Genomic DNA, 21023 nt, shown 5'->3' with positions numbered 1-21023 from the left:
TATCTCCTTTTCTAGTGAGATCTATTCACATTCTTAATGGTGGCATTTACTAAATACCCACACTCAAAAATGCATATGCATATATAGTTTAAAGTAAATCTTTAAAAAGTACAATCCTCTCCATAAATATCATCAGAGGCATAGCCAGAAGTGTTCCTTACCATCTCCTATGCATGTCTCAACCCATGCTGACAATAAAGATGAACCATCAAGTTAAGGTCATGGCTCAGTCAGGAAAATGCTTCCCAGCATGTCAGAGGACTTTACTTTGACCCCAAGAACAGGGTTGGGATGGGGGGTGGTCCGACATGACATGTAGTGGCAGCACTGGCAAAGTGAAGACAGGAGTATTCTGGAATATTCCTTTACACTGTGTGAAGATGTTTCATGATTGGTTTAAAAAAAAAAAAAGCCAAATGGCCAATAGCTGGCAGGGGGTATAGGCAGGACTTCTATTGGCCAAGCTTTCATAATTAGTAATAAGTTTGTGTCATTATTGGGGAGCCATCTTTCCAGCCACGATTTACGTATCTCTTGAGAAATTTCTGTTCAATGCATTTATCCATTTAATGATTAAAATATTTGTTCTTTTAGCATTTAATTTTGAAGTCTTTATATATTCTGAATTTTCCTGTCAGATGAATAGCTGGAGAACTATCTCCCATGCGGCAGGCCACATCTTCACTTTGGTGTTGTCTCCTTTCCTGTGCAGCAGCTTTTTAATTTGATTTAACCACTTTTGTCAATCTTGCTATTATGTTCTGGAGCACTGTCCTATTCAGGTCACATAGCCTTCTATGCACAGTGACACTGGCCTCCTGTAATCTAGTTTGACAGTTGGTAAGCTAAAGCAAGAAGATTGTGAGCACCTGGGCTACATAGCAGAATATTGTCTCAAAACACCTTAGTCTGTGTCTGTGCCTTGAGACATTTTGGGTTTCAAGACTTTGTGTAGGGGAGACAGGAATGCATACTTTCTACATGTGAATATCCGCTTTTTCACACATCCTTTACTGAAGAGACTGGCTTCAAAATGTTCTCAGCACTCTGTGGAAAGTCACATGATTGTGGCTTCCATGGTTTATTTCTGGGTCTTCTCTATTCCATTAGTCTATGTGTCTGTTTCTATGCCAATACCACAGTCCCTGCTACTACAGCTATTTATATTCACCAAGAAAACTAGTCAACAGCAATGACTTCCTCATCCTGCCTACTCTGTGTCCTTACCTGGTTTTGGTATCAGGCTTGTACCAGTTTCAATGAGTGAGTTTCATTGTGTTTTATAAAAGTTTTCAGAGTATTAGCATTTGTTAGTTCTTTATCTGTTTGGTAGAATTCACAAGTGAATCCATCTGGCCCTGGGCTTGGCTTTGTTGTCTAATTCTTACTGTTTCATTCTTGTTGCTAGTTTTTGCTTGGGCTTCCCATATTACTTAGCCATAAGCCTTCAGGTTCTAAGGGTGCTATATTTTGGATCTGAAATATTCCCCCCACAAGTTCATGCTTGATCCTAGCAAGGCTTGATAGAACACACCATTAATCCCAGCACTCACCATGTTCCAGGGACAGACAGTGAGATCTTATCTCACTATTTGGTGAAATCCTGTAAACTTTAGAATGTGGGATCTGGCCAAAGGAAGACCTAGGGGAGTGAGCCCTTCAATACTATCTGTAGCCTATAGTAACACCCTCAGGTTCCTGGTTAGCTATGAGTAGCTCTGCTCTGCCACACATCTCTTTCCATGATGCTCTGCCCAGGAACCAAATGATCATGGCCTAGACCCTCTGACACTGAGAAACCAACATTTGGTGAGTTACACCAAAAAAACTAGGACAGCCTGAGTGTGAGTTTACATTACCATCAGTCTCCTGGGTTCACACTGGTTGTTGGGGTGGCCACTCAAAGAAAGCACAAAAAGACAAACGGGAGACTCACACTAGTCCACTCTGAATTACTATACAACTACAATAAACAATCAAAACTGTTGACAACAAAATAGAAAAATACAACAACCTAACAGAATAAAGAAACCAGGAAAAGGCCTGCATAAAGATAGTCAGCTGACCTTTATAGAAAACAGAGCAAAACCAATACAAACAAAGGTGGTGCTGAAGCAGGCATACACATACACACATACGTGCACATACAAGGCATACATATGCACACACATCCACATCCACGGTATACAAAATTCTTAGATGGCCAGATGATTTCTCGTTCAGAAAATTTAAACTCTCCCACTGTAGTTTAAAATTTTTTAATTTATTTATTGACAAACATTTAAGTTGGCAAATTTATTTATATCAAACAAAACTAAAAAGAGGTTCGACATATCATAAGACAATCTATTTTTGGTTATTACAGATTTGAAATTGAGTCCCCCTTTCAAAGATCAGTACCAGTTAACCCACTAAATTATCATCTTTGAAAAGAAACCAAACATAAAAGGTAACATTAGAAAGGAAAATTATAGCTTCAAAATAAATGTGATTCTTCATTTCAAGAAACTATGTTTTTCCTAATGTGAAGTAGAAAGGCTAATTACCTAGTAAAAATGCACATCTTGACTTAAAAAAACTGCACTGGGGAAAAAAAACAATAAAAAATACTTCTTTAATTATATACAGGCCTCAGCTGAATACAAGCAGACTTTTATAGCTAAACATGAAAGTGGTTTAGAGATACATGCATTATTAATGGGAGTTTTAAGCCTCCTGGAATTTGTTAAAGTTATTTCCTAGTTCAACAAAAACTATAACATTTCCATGATACACTATATATAAAACAAAATCGTTTATCAATAATTTTTTTATGAGTACAAGAAATTTAAGGAAAATCCTACAAAGCAAACTGTGAAGCAAAGTGTGATCACAACATTCTCACAGCAGAAATGTGTGACTTAAATCTTAAGCTAACAGACTACCTAAGAACTTCAGACAGAAAAGGAAAATCCTGCAACAGGTGTTGAGAGGTGGCATGAGCAGACTGACTAGCTGAAACATCCCACCTTGGCTCAGTCTAACTCAATGTCTCACCATGTATAAAGGTAGAGAGAGACTACTTATCAACACAGGGCCAATGGAAAACTGGTCATTATGTTCTATCAACATTTTATATAAAAATTAAAAGAAACTGAGGAAAACTATACTTGTATCTCAAATGATTTCAAAAAATTAGAGCCTGGCATGGTGTTGCAAGTCTTTAATCCCAGCCCTGAGAACAGGGAGCAGAGGTGGGTGGATCTCTGTGAGTTCAAGCCCAGTCTGGTCTCTATAGTGAATTCCAGGACAGCCAGAACTGTAGAGAGACCCTGACTCAAAAAAAAAAAAAAAAAGTAACTTAAATTGTAGTAGTCCAAGAAAAGCTAATTCAATAAAGCTTTATACCCATGTAATAAAAGTCTTAGCTACCTTTTAAATACAGAAAGATTTCTTCCATTCTCCAAAATTTATGTTTAAAAAGAAAAGAAAAAGAGTACTCATCACAGATGAAGAAACAGGTAAAGATTAAATGATTTACAAAGTAATTACACCATTACGATGCTGGGAACAGAGCTGAACCTCTTCCTCTGCAAATGCACCACAGACACATTAGTAAACATCAATGAGGTGATGATAACATGGTCTTATCATCGACATTAAGTGGGTGGAAGTCGAGGCACTTGATTAAAAACAACACTTGGTGGGGGGTGGGGGGGACAGTTCGCTGTAGAACACTTCCCAAGCATGAATGAGACCCTGGGTTCAATGTCCAGCACCACCAAAGGGAACAAGAAAAACAAAACAAACACTTCCAACAAATCCTATTCTAGGGATTCCCCAACTTCACTTTTCAGTTTGTAATAGGTACACTAACTTACATAAGACATACATCCGTTATATGAAACATTAAAGTGGCCAGTTAAACCGGTCACCAGTAAATCTCGGTAACAATGAAAATATGTCACCATGCTCAGGATAAACCAAGAAAGCAGACAGCTGAGCCTTTTGTAACAGTTATCCACTCACTTTACTGGTTCTGGGAACATCTACCTCCAGACTTCCTGGTATGAGATAAACACCTTTGATCTAAAACTGTCAAAGTGGGGGATGTAAAGGAGTAAAAAGAGGGACACAAGGCTTTTGATTATTAAATAAAAAAATATATACATAAGGAAATTTTTCCTAAAAAAAAAAAAAAGAAAGAAAGAAAGAAATAAAATAAAAAGGATGGTTTTAAAAACTTGAATCCTGTAAAGACCTTTGTATGAGCATCAAACTACAATGATGTCTGGAGACATTCTGTCACCTGTAGTCTTCCCGTACAATCACAAAGTACTCAAAAATTCTTTGACCTGAAGAAAGGAAAAAAAATTAATACAATTCCTTCGATTAATTTGATATCTAATATTCATCTTTATTTAAGAATACAGAAGAGGCCGGGCGTTGGTGGTGAACACCTTTAATCCCAGCACTCGGGAGGCAAAGGCAGGCGGATTCTGTGAGTTTGAGACCAGCCTGGTCTACAGAGCGAGTTCCAGGACAGTCAGGGTTGTTACACAGAGAAACCCAGTCTTGAACAAACAAGTATAGAAGAGCTGAACACACCAATCACAATGCTACAGCGTTTATTTTCAAAACAAATACTAATTTTCAGCAGTAGGGTGAATATTCTAAAATCATTAATTAATTTATACTTAAGACTTATACAATTAAAAAAAGATTGATACATCCTAAAAGACATGTAACACTAATTTTATGTTCTCTCTCTCTCTCTCTCTCTCTCTCTCTCGCTATATATATATATATATATATATATATATATATATATATATTGCTTGTTTGGGTTTTGTTTTTCAAGATGGGGTTTCTCTGTGCAGTCCTGGGTGTCCTGGCACTCGCTCTGTAAGACCAGGCTGACCTCGAACTCACAGAGATCTTCCTGCCTCTGCCTCCAGAGTGATGGGATTAAAGGCATGTGCCACCACCTCCAGGCTATGGTCTCTATTTTTAAATACACACACACACACACACACACACACACACACACACACACACACACAATAGATCAATGATATGCATAGCTTTAATACTGATAATTATAAGAGATTAATCACCTTTGCAATTCAAACTTACAAATCTGTAATATTAAGGCATAAATTTATCTCAATTTTTATTCTGTGTGAATATTTTGCCTGCATGTATGTCTAGTACCCAGAGAGAACTTTAAAGTAACAAATAAAATTAAAATGGTTTTATAGGTTCAGTTAAATTTGTGCTTGGTGTTATTACAACTGCTGCTAATTTTATTTTAATAGTATCATATGTTAATTCTACCTTATGTTTTAATATCATAAATAATAAGTTATTTAAATTTTCTATATATATATTACTTATGATAGGGCAACCAACCATATATAGCAAAGTGTTTCAAATGTTGAAGGTTTCAATTTTTTGAGATATAGTCAGGTTTTATAGTAAACAGCCAGATATTTCATGAGGAAAAAAACAAACACCAAAAATAGCTCCTAAGTTTCTCTCAAAACTAAACAAATATGTATTTCTCCTTAGACATGAGATCACTAATTAAAGTAGATAAGGATTTATTATACATTCTTCCTATTATTACCTTACCCTCAGTAAGTCTCTCCCGTATATGTATAAATTACACTACTCACTTAAGTAATGATCAATTCTCAATTTTCTAAAAGTTAAATTAACCTTTGTTAATATAATGACTCAATGATTTGGATAAGGCCAATTCATCCTGACATGGTCTCCAACAAAGATCTAACCTAACAATGCTTTATCTCCAAATGTCAGCCAAAAAAACGAATGAGACTATATCCTACAACTTTAAATACTCCCGTACTGAACTCCTTGAAAAAGATAAACTAATTTTATAAGCAGTTCATATTAGAACATGTACATATCGGTGATGTGTGAAGGAAAAAGTGGGACAAGACAGGAGAAAAAGATGAGAAAAAGCATAGTGCTTCAAAGATACACCCCAGCCCTCTTAATGTACTTTTACAGACGCTTTTCTGGAAGCAGCTCTTTTCACAAATTAAAATAATCATCGTAGACAAGACAAACACTAGTCTTTTCCTCAACTGACCTTTTCAACCAGACTTTCATGCTTGTCTTTAAAGTCTTCATTGACATCCAGTGTGAGGATAGGCACCTCTTGAAGATAATCAAAGTTGGTTCTGTTTAAAAGGAAAAATGAACAAAATCAGAAAAGCACTAAATCCAGGAAAAACACTGAAAAACAATTCATATAATTCAAAAGTCAAAATATTGTCAATCTTTCTAGACTAAAGTTTTCCTGTAGTGAAGCGCTGGTGGTCTCTTTACATTCAGACTTACTGCTCTGTATACAATTGTTCCAGTTACAGAATGTATAAAGCTAGGCATTATGATATGTCATTCCTCAAAAGCAAAAGACATGAGAAAGGTTTTATATTTTAGTGATAAGGGTGCTCCTGGTGTTGTATGGTTGTAGGGGGCTTGCCTAACATGTCCAAGGCAGTGGGCTCCATTCCCAACACTGCCAAGAAACAGAGGAAAACTAAGCTCATTCAGAGCCTCAGGTGCTGTGCAGTTACATACTGCCTAAGTGCCGACTGACACAAAGTTTATGCCATTAACCGCTGGGGCCCATAAAAATGTCTCTGCTTCCTCTTGACTTAAGATCAGAAAGTTGAAAACTATCCTTACTCTTCCTAGGTTAATGTTAATAAGACCTAAAGGTCTAAGGCAAAGCGACTGTAGGATGTGGATGTGGATGTGTTACCTAAATAACAAGAGATTTAGTCTAAGGCATGGTTATTAAATGTTTGGAGAATTAAGGAAGAAAGTCTGTTTCTTCCTTGTATCTTGATAAAGAAGTCTTTTGCCATTTTCCCCCTTTTGGCTGGGGTATATAGGAATGTTGAATAAACTTGGCGCGTTCAGTATTCACTGGGTTGCCCTCCTGACTCTATTCTGTGTGCCTATCTTTTCCTTATTATCTTTACCTGCCGTTTTCTCAATCCACACTCCCCCTTCTCAGGTACAAACGGGGCAAGTCAGCTGGACCTGACTGAAGCCCCCCAAGGACGGGTTTCTAAAATTAACTAGGCTACTATCTCCCAAGCCATGACTGAAGACACAAATTTAAACTATAACCCAGTAACTTCTCTTGGCCATTTGGGATACAGTCCAGGATTCCCACTAAGATTGAGATCACAGGTAACATCCACTCCACTCTGTAATGCACTGTTTTTCTTACACATAACATACATATAAAACTGTAATGCTTTCTACCTTAAAACTGCCATTTCCTGTCCCTAAGTTGAGAACTTTCCCTTTTCCATTTAAAGGGCATCATAGCTCTATTCTCTGGCATAAGTTTGCGAGTGTCCCTCACTACTCTAGCACTTCTGAACTATTCATGAGTAAGACAAGGGACACTTGGTTACAGCACTATCACATGTGACGCTCAATCTCAGAACAGTTACTAAATGACTATCAAGCACATCCTGCATATGCCTAGACAGGCTGGACAAAGTGACAACTCATATCCTGGGCACTTCTGGGTGGAACAGGATAGAACTGGACAGCAGTGTTTCAACACTACTCAGAATGGACATTGATGTTGTCTGGTGTGGCCTCAAGCTCCTGGGCTCAGGTAATAGTACAGTCCCAGCCTCCCAGGAGACAGGACTACAGACAGGCACAGCCAACATAGCAAGCAACTTTAAATTCATGAATTCTTTCTGAAATTTCACATTTAATATTTTTGGAGTAAGGCTAGTAATGTGTAACTGAAAATATAAAAATTAAAGCAGAATATAACATCAGACTATAGCTCCTTAAAGCTATTTCTGAGTCTATCTTAATAATATACATAGACATAGCCTTACTTTATCACCTCAAATAAAAATATGATTAGAAGATACTAGTTTCAAAATCTTCAAACAAGTGACTTGAAAATATGAATAAATACATGAATAAAAATAAACATTTGGCCAGACGGTGGTAACACACACCTTTAATCCCAGCACTTAGGAGGCAGAGGCAGGCGGATCTGAGTTCAAGGCCAGCCTGATCTATAGGGTGAGTTCCAGGACAGTTAGATCTACACAGAGAAACCCTGTCTGTCTTGAAAAAAAAAACAAAGAATAAAAAATATATTTGTACATTGTTACTCATATCATCCAGCTTCTAGATTAAAATGTGATAAGGGAACCACAGTGAGCAGCAAACAGTAAGAAAGTCTTACTTCAGTGTCCGATGAAGGAGCCAGCTCTCGTGTTTATAGTGCAGTTTCTCTAAATATTCAAGAGGAATGCCTTGTTCTTCATCTCTTCCCCGTAAATATATTCTATTTAGGCATTTCTAAAAGCAAGCAATAAGAAAAATTCAAGTAACTATAAAGGGTGTATTTCTTGGGGAGCTCTCTTAGCTGAAAACAACAAGATCTCTATGTCTCCTTGCAAGTGTGCCACTATTTATTTGTAACAAGTCACAAGTAACCATAAAACGCTTCTTAAAGTGACCCTCCAACAGTTGTGGTAGTCATATAGCAAGCATCAGTTAAGTTTCCACTATGTCCCAGACCTTCTACTGGGACCTAAAAATCCAATAGTAGCTACAATATTTATCCAAAGGTCCTCATCAGTAAACCTGTATTTTAGAAGTTGCTTTGGCAAGTCTCTTATTCTAACTCTGAGGGGATGAGAAGCTGAGCAAGTTAAGAATTAGGACCAAAAAAGATAGGACTGGTGAAGAACAAAGAAGACCAAACTCACTGCATCTAGATTCCTAGTTTGCTAAGAAAGTCTGCACTGCTCTGAGTTTCTAGGAGATAAACTAGGAGTTGATTTTATTTATTTATTTTTAATTTTATGTTTGTGAGTGTTGGCTGCAATATGTCTGGCCACCTCATGTGTATAGTGCCCAGAGGGGGCCAGAAGAGGACGTCAGTTTCCCAGGAACTGGAGTTACAGATGCTTGTGAGCCACCACGTGGATGTTGAGAATTGGACATGGGCCCTCAGGAAGGTTAGTTCTTTTAACCACTAAGACATCTCTCCAGCTTGGAAGATGGTTTTAAATTGTCACTCTTATATCCATCTTGTAACTTGACATTACTTTAAAATCTCAATGGCACAAGCAATTGTTTATAGGTCTCACCTCTGGAGTAGCTCGAAGATAAATTATTCCATCCAGTTCCAGGCTTTGGCCAAACTGGCTATTCATCCAGTCATGCCAGTCCTGATATATTGTCCACTCTGTTTCATTCATGCAGTCAGATTCATACAAATTAGATGCAAAAATATATCTGAAAGAGAATCTTCATCAGCATATATGCCCTTTCAAACAGATACACAACTCATAAAAGAAGAAACGGGCATAAAACACACTCCTCAATCCTGTAGCAACAAGGGCCTTGGAAAGCATACTCAAAATGTCTTTCCAAGTATAGGAAATGGCTTCTTTGTCAATAGATCTCAAAACACTGGCTAAGGATCCCTGGAGATCCCCAAGCTCCTTCCAGTTACCTCAGACACTACTATACTTCAACCAAAACACACATTCACATATATAAATATTCAAACACGGATAAAAAGTTTTATTAATTCAGACATTAAAGAGCTACACAAATGTAAAGCTATGCTACTCTTATCACTATACTTGTTTTAAAACCTTTTATCAGAAATTTCTACATTAATAGAGTATGTTTCTGACTGATTCATTTTATATTTGTATATTGACTGTATAGACTCTCAACTTTAATTTCTAATAATATAGATATCAAATGACAAAATTTTTTAGACTACTTAACAGTGAAAGGAAAGGAATCCTGAGACCAAAAACTAAGATAACTAAGGAAGTAAAAAGGCAGGGTAATTCTAAATCACCTGTAGAAATTTTTAATTTTTATCTCCTTCTTCTAGTTGAGAATCTAAGGATATAAATCCAGATATAATCAGAACAGATGAGAATTCTAAAGGGTTGGGAGGAAAAAGGGACTCTGTCCTAAAGTCATTAGAGCCTGAATGCTAAAGGTATTTTTTCAGTGTCATTTTCTATCTAAAATCTCCAGGTCAGCCTCTAATTTGACTACCAGGAAATGAGAAAAAAAAATTGTCTAGTTTAAACTCCAAACAGCCAAATATAAGCCATTTGCATACCTGTCACTGTACACAGATCGTTCAAAAAATAATACGGGTTTCTCTGCATCTTTGAGCTTGCCGTTGAGAGAGGCAAGCTGAGCTCGGATCCGGCTGAGGCAGGCATATGATTGGAAGGTAAAAGACCATCGCTCGGGTTTCTGGTACATCATTTGAAGAACATTCCCACCACTTTTCTGAGATGTTGTCAATTCCTATTTTAAATTGGCAAAAGAAACAACAACAACAACAACAAAAAATGATTGCCTATAGAGTTACTTTAACTTTTTTGTGTTTTTTGAGACAAGGTCTCACTATGTAGCTTTGGCTGTCCTGAAACTCAGGATAGAGACCAAGCTGTCCTGGAACTCAGAGACCTCCACCTGCCTCCCCCTCCCAAGTGTTGAAATTAAAGGTGTGTGCCACTATGCCACAGTTATTTTTAAGAGGTTCAAAAGGAGAAATTGGGTAGAAGGGTCCTGGAGAGAAGGCTCTGTGGTTAAGAACACTTGCTCCTCTTAGAGAAGACACAGATTTGGCTCCCAGCATCCACGTAGTGGCTAAAACTGTAATTCCAATTCCAGAAGATCTGACACCATCTTCTGGTCTCATGGCCACTGCACCCATGTGATGCAGACATATATATAGGCAAAACACCATATGAAATAAGTAATTCTTTTTTCTTAAAGAAAGAAAAATTCATAAATACATTATTAGCAAGACAATTAAATTCCTTCTCCTTACTCTTTTCTAGTGTATGTCTTTCATTACTTGAGGTCTAAAATAACCCTTAGCTCTTTCTCACAATTACTAACCTACAGAAAAAAAAAAATACTTAAAAGCTAAACAAAAATATTTGATTCACACATTCTCTTTTAAAAAGGAAAAGATAAACAGTGCTGTTGTACTCATACTGCCTTCTCAGAATAATCAGAATAATCATCTCTGGCAAGATTAAAGGAAGTGCTGGACACCCCAGCCTGATGACACCAGATCCTTGGAACCTATACAAAGGTGGAAGAACACCAGCTCCAAATAGTTGTCATCTGATTTCCACACTACTGTGTCAAATGCATGCCCCCACACCACCACATATACATACAAATTTTAAAGAATCAGCTACATGGAGGCTGGAGCAATGGCTCACTGGTAAAGAGCACTGACTCCTCTTGTAGAAGACTCGGGTTCAGTTCCCCGCACCGAAATGGCATCTCACTATAACTCTTTCTGGGAATCTGACCTCTGCAGGCACCAAGTACATATATGATACACATACATACACATAAAATAAAATAAAAAAATCTATAAAAACTCAGCTACAGCTAAGTCACACATGCGGTCTCTCAGGTAACACACATACACACTCAGTTCAATAGCTCCCAACATTCCCAAATTTTCTGATTTTCTAACAAATCAGACTTAAGGGTGCTCTTCCACTTACAATGGGGTTTTGTCCTTATAAAACATCCTAAACTGAAATTACCAAAGGGTGAAAAATACTTCAAAGCTTAAACAGATATACACTATGTAAACTTCTCATTGCCTGGAGTCACTCTGACTTCACTGCTGGTTTCTAGTAGAAGAGAGTGTCATATCACATTCCTCCAGTCTAGGAAAATTCCAAATACAAAAACCAAAGTACACTGACTATTGTATGTGCATATTTCACAACATCATCAAGTTAAAAAACTATTATAAGCTGGACCATTGTAAATAGAGCTAAATAGAAGACTGGATGTATTCATTTACTGCCTGGGCCTTTTAGGTATGAGTTTGTAACTAACTCCAATCTTATAATATGACAGAACAGAACAGAGCTCCAAACTTGCAATTAAATAGCCATGTTGTTAGTACCATTTTTTCAGCATTGAGAAAAAAACATAAGCATAAAAAATTAGTTTAAAATTATTTCATCTTAAATAGGAATTGCAAATGGCATCTAGAATTAATGTTTTGGCAGCTCAGTCTGCCAAAAAGCTTATGAACAACAACAATCCTGTAGAACAATCAGAAATGCCATCTAGACTATGACGTTTTAATATTTTTCCCGATGAAAGGTGTTCTGTATCAGATTCCAAGTCTGGAAGCTGGACTTCATACACCTTGTTCCAGTAAACAAAGAAACCATCAGAGATCTCCTGGTACTGCACAAAGCAAAAAGCCAACACAAAAAGGGGCTTCTATTTGTTAAAAAAAAATCTGGACATCCAAAAACATGGAAGTTAATAATCTGTGAGTTCACAGTACTTAAAAAAAGAAAAGCCAAAAAACTTGTCATTTTTGGAGATAGTTAAAGCATCCATTATCTATTCTGGAAATCTGTAAGTAAAATGAAAACAAAAAAAAAAAAAAATCAGCCAGGCAGTGGTGGCACATGCCTTTAATCCCAGCACTCAGGAAGCAGAGGTAGGCAGGTCTCTGTGAATGTGAGGCCAGCCTGGTCTACAAAGTGAGTTGCAGGATAGTCAGAGATACACACAGAAACCCTGTCTGGAAAACATATAACCAACAAACAAAAAGGAAGCAATTAAATCAAAGCTTTGGGACTACACCATATAAATCACCGAAGAGAGTAAATTACTGTTGTAAATGAGTCTGTAAAACAGAGACTAATAATAATCATCTGCTGTTCTTCAAACTCATTTTTGCTGTGATTCTGGGGATGAAAAGGAATCCAGGTAATCTGTACTTTACCGTGTCTTATTCTGACAAGACTTCTGGTAGCCCATTAGTACCACAGTAACATTTCAGCCACTAGATGGCAGGTTAAAAAAAAACACTAAATAAACAGCTACAACCAAATAAGCTAAGAATGTGAATAGACAAGTAGTTACTGAGGGAAAAGAGGAAAAGCACTAATGCCAAGTTATTCCTGTTCTACAACCTCCAAGAAAAATAAGCAAAATAAGATCTAAAGGAGGACTGGCCAGTTAGGACAATCCACTCCTCAGTGCTGACAGCATTATGACACAGCTAAGCTGGGCAGTGGTGGTGCATGGCAGAAGCAAGCGGATCTGTAGTTTGAGGCCAGCCTCCTGCTCTACAAAGCAACAGAGAGAAACCCTATCTCAGACCACCCCCTACCCTCCCCTGCCAAAAAAAAACCAAAACAAACAGACACAGCTAAGATTTAGACACTGGGTAATTCAGACTATAACTACAAAGAGCAGATCAAGAATGAGTTGAAAAGGGGCTCCATGAAGAATAAAACCCATTTCATTTGTGTTGCTAAGGGTTAAACCCAGGACCTTGAGCACGCTAGTCAAGCAATCTACCATTGGGCTACATTCTAGCCCTTAAAACCTCATTTTCTGGAATCTAGTAAAACTCTGGGGGTGGAGAGTAGAGACACTATTCAAAAATGCAGAGAAGCCATCTACCTACTTCATGTTTCATGTTTCACATTATCCACAAAATACTGTTTCCCACATTTTCTGAGCCCTACTTAAAGTGCAGAAGACCATAGCCTCCAACTCATACATAAATATTAAGAAAATGAATTCCATATGGGGAGGAAGTCCCTTTAAAGTTTAGTACTTGATATTTAAAGGACTGGGATATATTTAGTTGTGCCCCAGCCTAAAATTAACTATGCTTTGCAAATAAAAGTGTAAGAAATATTTTTAGTTATCAAAACCTTATATCCAAAAGAACACTCCCCCCCCCCCCCGCAAAAAAAAAAGGAAAAAATTCACAAATATCCTATGAGGGCTACTTTTATGTCAATTTGACACAAATTATAGTCATCTGAGAGGAGGGAACCTCAATTTAGAAAATGCCTCCATTAGATCTGGCTGTAGGCAAACCTGTAGGGTATCTTCTTAATTAGTAATTGATGAGGGAAGAGCCCAGTTCATTGTGGATGGGGCCATCCCTGGGCTGGTGGTCATGGGTTCTATAAGAAAGCAGGCTGAGCAAGCCATGGGGAGCAAGCCAGTAAGCAACACTCCTCCATGCCCTCTGCATCAGCTCCCTCTTTCAAGTTCCTGCCCTGCCTTCCTTAGATGATGAATTGTGATGTGAAAGTGTAAGCCAAATAAACCTTTACCTCCCAAAGTTGTCTTGGTCATGGTATTTCATGACAGCAATAGTCACCCTCGCTAAGACAATCTACAAAGGCTATAGGTTCCTGTTATTGATTGTCCTTATATATATATGACTTACATTTTAAATACCCAATAATTCCCAGAAACCCTCACATCAATAACTCTTTTTTTTTTTTTTCAGACTGAACAATTTTCTGGCAGACCTTTCCAATTTCTCTACTTTCAATTTCACTTCTCCAGAAATGAAAACTCTTAGCAATCATTATCACAGACAACTGTAGGGAGACACTGTAGCCCTGCCTCCTAGTAACCCGTACAGGTAAAGCCTGTCCCTCACACCCATGAGGGTGTGGTGAGGGGAAGTCTAAGGTGACGCAGGACGGTTCTTAAGGGACCGAGCACATGTGGAGACTCTCTCTTCTCCCTGCTCCCTTCTCCTTGCTCTGGCCTGGCTGCCTTTGGCTTGCGCTTGGCTGGTATATCTGAATAAAGAAAACCTTGGCCTTGCTGACTGCGGATCGATCGCTCCACAGACAACCATAACTTCCACTATGAAAAAATGAAATTTCCCCTATTCTCTGATTTGCAATGCTGTATTGAAAGGGGCTAGTAAAATGAAACATGTCCAGAATGAAAGTTTGTGAAGAATGATGGTACAATTCAAAGAAATAAGAATATAAATGGATTTTCACATGACAAAGGGCTGAAAAATTCAGACAGGGTTTCTCTGCGCAACAGCTCTGGCTGTTCTGGAACTTGCTTTGTAGACCAGGTTGGCCTCAAACTCACAGAGATCCACCTGCCTGTCTCCCAAGTGCTGGCTGGCTGCCTGGCTGCTGTAAGTTTTTAAACTTTTAAAACCTTTTAAACTTTGCTATAATAGTGCATAAATCTTACATTGAAAGGTGTGGGGGGGTGACTAAGAGACAAAATACACAGCTTCTCTAACCTAAGGTTTTTTTTATTTTATTTAAATGAAAATGGATGTTCAGACAGCCCCTGAATGTATGTCTGTGCACCAAGTTATGTTCTTGGTGCCCATGGAGACCAGAAGAGGGCATCAGAACCCCTGGAACAGGAGTTACAGACAATTCTGAGCTACCACACATGGGTGGTGAGAATCTGTAGAACAGGACCTTCTGAGCCATCCCCAGCCTTAAAGATTTTGTTATTGTACTGACTTAAATTTTACTTGCACACCTCAAATTCATCTTGAGTATTTTGAACATTGCACCACCTGGCAACAGGTTCAGGAACCACTTCCCAATCCTCACAGACTTGTTTCAGGATATTCACAAATGTTGACTTCCCAGCAGCTGTCATAAAAAAAAGAAAAGATAAAATTAAGAAAACCTGTTTAAAATGAAAAACATAACCAATGGTCATCAGCTTTTACAAGATTCACAGTGAATGATGCATACACAGAAACAGTAAGACCTTTTTCTTCATCTTTTTTACAAATTAAAATTTAGAGATGGTCCCTAGCCAACTGTGCTAGACAAATTTGTTATTTTTAGTTTACCAATGGCAAGAAACAGAAGACTTAAAACCCTGGTTAAGCTTAAGAAAGATGTTATGACAGGAAAAAAAAATCTTCCTTTTATCCTAGCTTTCCTTAGCCAAGCACTTAGAAAAAGAATTTTCTGGAGAGTGGTAAAGCCTGTCCTTCCAACCAGGTGTGTGAAGTTGACTAAGTCCTGACCATGGTTCCTCGTAACCCAGGAAGACAAGATTGTGATGATCAGTAAAGTGACAGTCGTTCCTAGTCTTTTGTATTTTCAAAACCTTCCTTTCTACCAACTACTTTCTCAGCCTAAAGAACTCACTGAGTGGCCTGCAAGTCTAACTTCCAATTCAGCAGGCTGAAATAAATGGATTCTGAATTCCACGCCAGCCTGGACTACATAATGAGACAAGTCTTTAAAGAAAAAAAAAAAAAAACTACAGCAGGTGTAACAACACATACACCTATTACTGCAGCACTTGGTAGGCTTAGGCAGGAGGATTGCTCTGAGTTCAAATTCAAACTGGGCTACACAGTGAGTGCTAAGCCAGCCTGCGCTACAGAGTAAGACCATGCCTGCCACCCCAAAAGAGAAAAAAAAAAAAAAAAAAAAAAAAAAAAAAAATTTTTTAAAGGGGAAAAAAAAAAGACTAGAGACCCCAATACAACCAAAATAATTTACCAATAATAAACCAATTAAGAAATAACCACCATAAAAATCATTGTGAAGAGGCATCCAGTGTGTGACTATTATCTGATCTGATCCTAATAAAGCCTATAGCTAACAGAAATTATTTTAAGTCTTGCAATGCATTTCCTATGAGTGACAGCTATAGAAATCTGCCTAAATGTTATGGTTCTGTGTCCTGTCCTCTACTAAAACCTTGAGAGGAAAAAAAAAAAATGATAGCTTTGCTTTTCCCAAAAGTTCACTAGTCTCTGAGAATATCTAGGTTAGAAAAAGACAAAAATAGCTTATTTGTAATCAGGACATATTACAGTCACCATTTTAGTATCAGCGAGTCTGGACCTTATGACTAAAAGGGCGTAGCATTACTTCTAATGACCACCACACCCTTCCTATCGTAAGTCACCAAATGTGTTTATAAATGAGGCATCACTGGCCAGAATTATTCTTTCTCCCTCTTCCTTTTACTACACACGAGCACACACCCCAATATAGCTTCAATATCTTTGCAAGTGTCCTCTTCCTTATAAAACTGACTCAGGATTGAACCTCTGACTCGCAAAAGTATACTCAAACCTCCAACATTATACAAGACAAGAAGGAATCAGCAAGGACATTAGAAACACAGGCATAGATCAAGGAAATGGGGATGAATAAGGTGACAGAGCAGGTGAAGAACAACACATCAAAGTAATAAATCCAAAAAAGAGAAGAAATAAATGCAAAGGTAATCTGGGTGTCTATTTAGTTGTGGGGAGATGGAAAGGATAAGCTTACAGATAGTAATGCATTGAGAGGAATGACTTAAATAGTCATCGTTCATTGCACTAGGCAGAAAAGAGAACACAATATTCAGGGTAGACAGGAAACACACACTGAAGTATCTCAAACTAGTCCAGAATTTAAAAACACTGAAGGCTATCACATTAAGCCTTCTGACATGGATTTCAACCACAAAAAGCACATGGAGTCATACTTTAAAACTGCTAATGTTAAGTTTTACTTCAAGCTGAGTAATCACAGTCAGTTGCAGTTCCTAAATAATCACTAGCTAGTTCCTTCCTTAACTTTCTGGAGGGAGATCAGAAATGGAAAAAAGCTAATAAACTAATATCCTATGAAGGTGAATGGCCACAATGAGCAAGAACACCTATTAATAGTTTTACAAGTCATGGGAAGAGAGGTGGTGGCACAGGACTTGGATGCCAAAAAGCAGGTAGCACGCTCTGAGTCTGAGGCCAGCCAGGTCTACACAGTGAGCTCCAGGGCAGTTAGGGCGGTATAGTGAAACCATTCAAACAAAACACAACAACCAGTCGTGGCAACAAACAATTCCTAACCCAAGCAATCATCACCATACTAAAAGTCATTCTGAACACAGTGAAATGCACCAATAAAGCCTCCATAAATCTAATCTACGGGAATAGCTCAGTAACACATAACAAGGAAAAAGAGGTTACATGACTATGCAACTAAAAATGACCAAGCGGTCTTCAAGTTTAGGAAGAACAGGAGAATTACAAACCAGTCTTCACGGATTGCACAATTTTTACATCAACAGGTTGTTTGAACCTGACAAATACGATGAGGGGGATGTAAACAACCGTACAAGAGCAATAGGCAACCGATGAAGCCTCCTACTGTAGGAAAGGTAAACAAGTGGTGAGAAACATGTTTAATCTAAATGACAGTTCCTCAGCACAGTTGTAGGGCCAGTTGCCAGTTACCATCAGATTTTTTTTTGCTGGTCAAAGATCTAGATGCTCAAAGGAAATGTCAATACTGGTAACTAATTTTTATCCACTAAGAGGCTATGTATGAGGAGTCTTGCTGGTAAGCTTGACATCTCAGAGAACTTTGAAGAAATAAGGATCTCTTCTGATGGCCTGTGTCTTCAGTGTGGAGGAAGTAAAATGAACACTTGTTTGTGTTTCGGCTCTACTCTCTTGAATGTATCTACATCTGCTTGCCTTCCTAAAGAGTCAGTGCTCTGAATGTAGTACAAATAAAAACATCTGCTGCATTCATGAACAATCAGTACTCAACCTGCAGCTCAAAAAATAACAGTTGTATCAAAACAGGAAACACCAGTAGGCTTCCTGTGGTAGGAAATGTAAAAGAACGGGTGATTGATGTTCACCTTGCAAAATGGCATGCACTGTGTAGTTTACCCCCATGAGGGCAGAAACTCTACTGGTCTTTGAGCCGTACTCCAGTGTTTACCTGTTATGTGGGAAAGGGAGTAAAAAATATTCCAAACTGTCAAAATCATTATTGCTACAAACACCAATACAAAATGTTGACAACCGCGGAATAGATGTAGTATATATCATTCAGTGGGATGTTATTTAAAAGTGGGCCAGGTGTGGTGGTGCACTCCTTTAATCCCATCACTTGGGAGGCAGAAGTAGGCAGATCTCTGAGAGTTGAAGGCCAGCCTGGTCTACAAGGTGAGTTCCAAGACAGCCAACATTACATAGAGACCCAGTCTCAAATAAAACAAAAAGAAAAAAAAAAAGCACTACAGAAATAAACAGCATGAGTGAATCTTAAGCATTCTGGTAAACCAAACAAGACACAGAAAACCTGACACTCTGGTTCTGCTTAGGACATTGTGAAAAACAAAACTTGCATGGATTAAAAAAAAAAAAAAAAGCATGTCAGGGCTTGTAAAGGGATGGATGAGAAGGGAGAAAGAGCTGACTACAAAGAAGCACAAAGGGAACTGGAGAGTGCGGTGACGAAAACAGTCTCAATTCTGAGGTTAAATGGCAAGTCTGGGAAACCTACCGGAAGAGCACACTTAATCGGGTGTCGCTTACCCAAGTTACATCTCAAGAAAAGCAGCCCCCAACCCTCGCGTTGGAAGTTCCCAACAAAGAGGATGCAGTGGCCCAGAGCGCGCCTCACAAAGCCCCGGGCTGACTGGCGCAGAGCCAGACGAGCCAGCGCGCCGGCGCGAGCGAGGCGACGCGGAGGGAACGCCGAGGTACCGGCACCGCAGAGAGGTCGCCTTACCAATGTTCCCCTCAATGGAGATCTTCTTGATGCGTGTCCCCTCAGAGCTGGTGGAGGGAGAAGGACAGAACCTCTTGGGTGGGGTGGCCATGCCTGCTGGCGGAGGCTCGGGCGCGGGAGCTGCAGGAGAACGGCGACGGCACCTGGAGCTCCGGGATGTAGCGTCACGCTCGCGCCGGCGGGACCCGCACTTTGACTTTGGCGCGCGGAGGCGCCGACGGCTGGGCGGGCCTGTGGAGCGGCCACGCCCTGGCGTCCCGGACTCCCACCCTCCACGCCTCTCACTCTCCAACCAGCGATGCCTGGTGCGTGGTTCCTCCCGGCGAGCTGGGGACGCGGGACGCGGAGGGCAGGGGGCGGGGCTTGTGCTATGAGCTTCTCGGAGGGCAGAGGGCGGGGATTGCTCGGTGAGCCAAGGGAGGGCAGGGGCGGGGCTTGTGCAATGAGCTGGAGGTCAGGGGGCGGGGCTTTTTCGGTGAGCCGTGGGAGGGCAGGGGCGGGCTTGCTCTCTGCTTTAAGTTTCAAGCTCCCTTGTGCTGTTTATAAAGTTACCTAGCATTAGGTATGTTTCTCGGCAGCATGGCTGTGAATTAACATTGCATGTCCATCGCCTAACACGTGATAATTATCTTTTTTGTTTTTATGAGATGGAACCCATGCCTGACACTGCTAAGGTGGTCTGATACTAGGTAGGCCAGGGACCTAGAGGAAGTCCAAATACTGTTCTGCCAAAGGAACATATAGCAATAAAGCAATGACATTCTGCTGTACCCCTAGGTCAGTGCCTCGGTCGGCCAGCATCAGAGAAGCTTCCCCCTACAGCAGATGGGAACAAATGCAGAGAACCAAAAAGGAACAAAGTGCAGAGTAAGAGACAGAATACTCAGTCCTAAATGGACCATCTCCATCAAAACCCTTCCCTTAGGGAACCTTATGGAAGAGGAGGCAGAAAGTGTAGGAATCGGAGATGATGGAGGACACCAAAGAAACGAGGCCCAGGACCAACACACATGAACTCAGATACTGTGACAGCATGCACATTCCCTGGATGGGTCTAAGCCAGTTGGTGTCCTAGAGCTGAAAGAAGCTAACATATGCCCTGCCCCCACCATCCCTAGACCAGCAGTTATCTCTGATTGATAATCGTTTTCAAAAGAAAAATTCGTTTTCTCCAATGGAACATCACTGGAGATACAAACTACTCTTAAGGACAGACTCCATGCCCAGCAATAAATGTCCAACACAAAACAAACTCAATGACATTTTTGGAGCTTCCTTGACTCATAATGCTTTGTCTGGGCATTAGCTTCATTAGCTTTATTTTGTTTTTTCTCCTTATAGGTCTTTTGAGTATATTTTATGGTTTCCAGTGTTATGTTTTTATATTTCTGTGTGTGTGTCTGAGTCTATATGAGCTTCTTGTACCTTTGGTTTCCTCCTGGTAGTTTGTTTGCTTCATCCTATGCTGACTTTTCTTTATCATATTTTATTACTATTTTTAGATGCCTGCTTATATTCTGATGAGAGAAAAAAAGTGGGTGGGGAGATTTGAGTGGGTGGGGAAACAAAGAGGATCTTGGAGGAGTTGAGGGAAGGGAGACCATAATCAGAATATATTTTATGAAAAGA

The 21023-nt window shown here is 39.3% G+C and overlaps 1 protein-coding gene across 1 annotated transcript; it reads right to left on the bottom strand.

Moving 5' to 3' along the window:
* Window positions 1–2242: 2242 nt before the first annotated feature.
* Dck (deoxycytidine kinase) lies at window positions 2243–19736 on the bottom strand. Its single transcript, XM_027389239.2, has 7 exons — window positions 19395–19736; window positions 15385–15500; window positions 10160–10353; window positions 9159–9306; window positions 8246–8361; window positions 6098–6188; window positions 2243–4334 (listed from the first exon to the last, which is right to left on the bottom strand). Exons 1-7 carry the CDS (start codon window positions 19483–19485, stop codon window positions 4308–4310), a joined length of 783 nt encoding a protein of 260 aa, XP_027245040.1. The 5' UTR covers window positions 19486–19736; the 3' UTR covers window positions 2243–4307.
* Between the last annotated feature and the right edge of the window lie 1287 nt (window positions 19737–21023).

This window comes from Cricetulus griseus, assembly GCF_003668045.3.
Source record: "Cricetulus griseus strain 17A/GY chromosome 1 unlocalized genomic scaffold, alternate assembly CriGri-PICRH-1.0 chr1_1, whole genome shotgun sequence".
NCBI classification, from domain to species: Eukaryota; Metazoa; Chordata; class Mammalia; order Rodentia; family Cricetidae; genus Cricetulus; species Cricetulus griseus.
The sequence above is the reverse complement of the archived record's forward strand: the minus strand, read 5'-3'. Positions and strand labels throughout refer to the sequence as shown.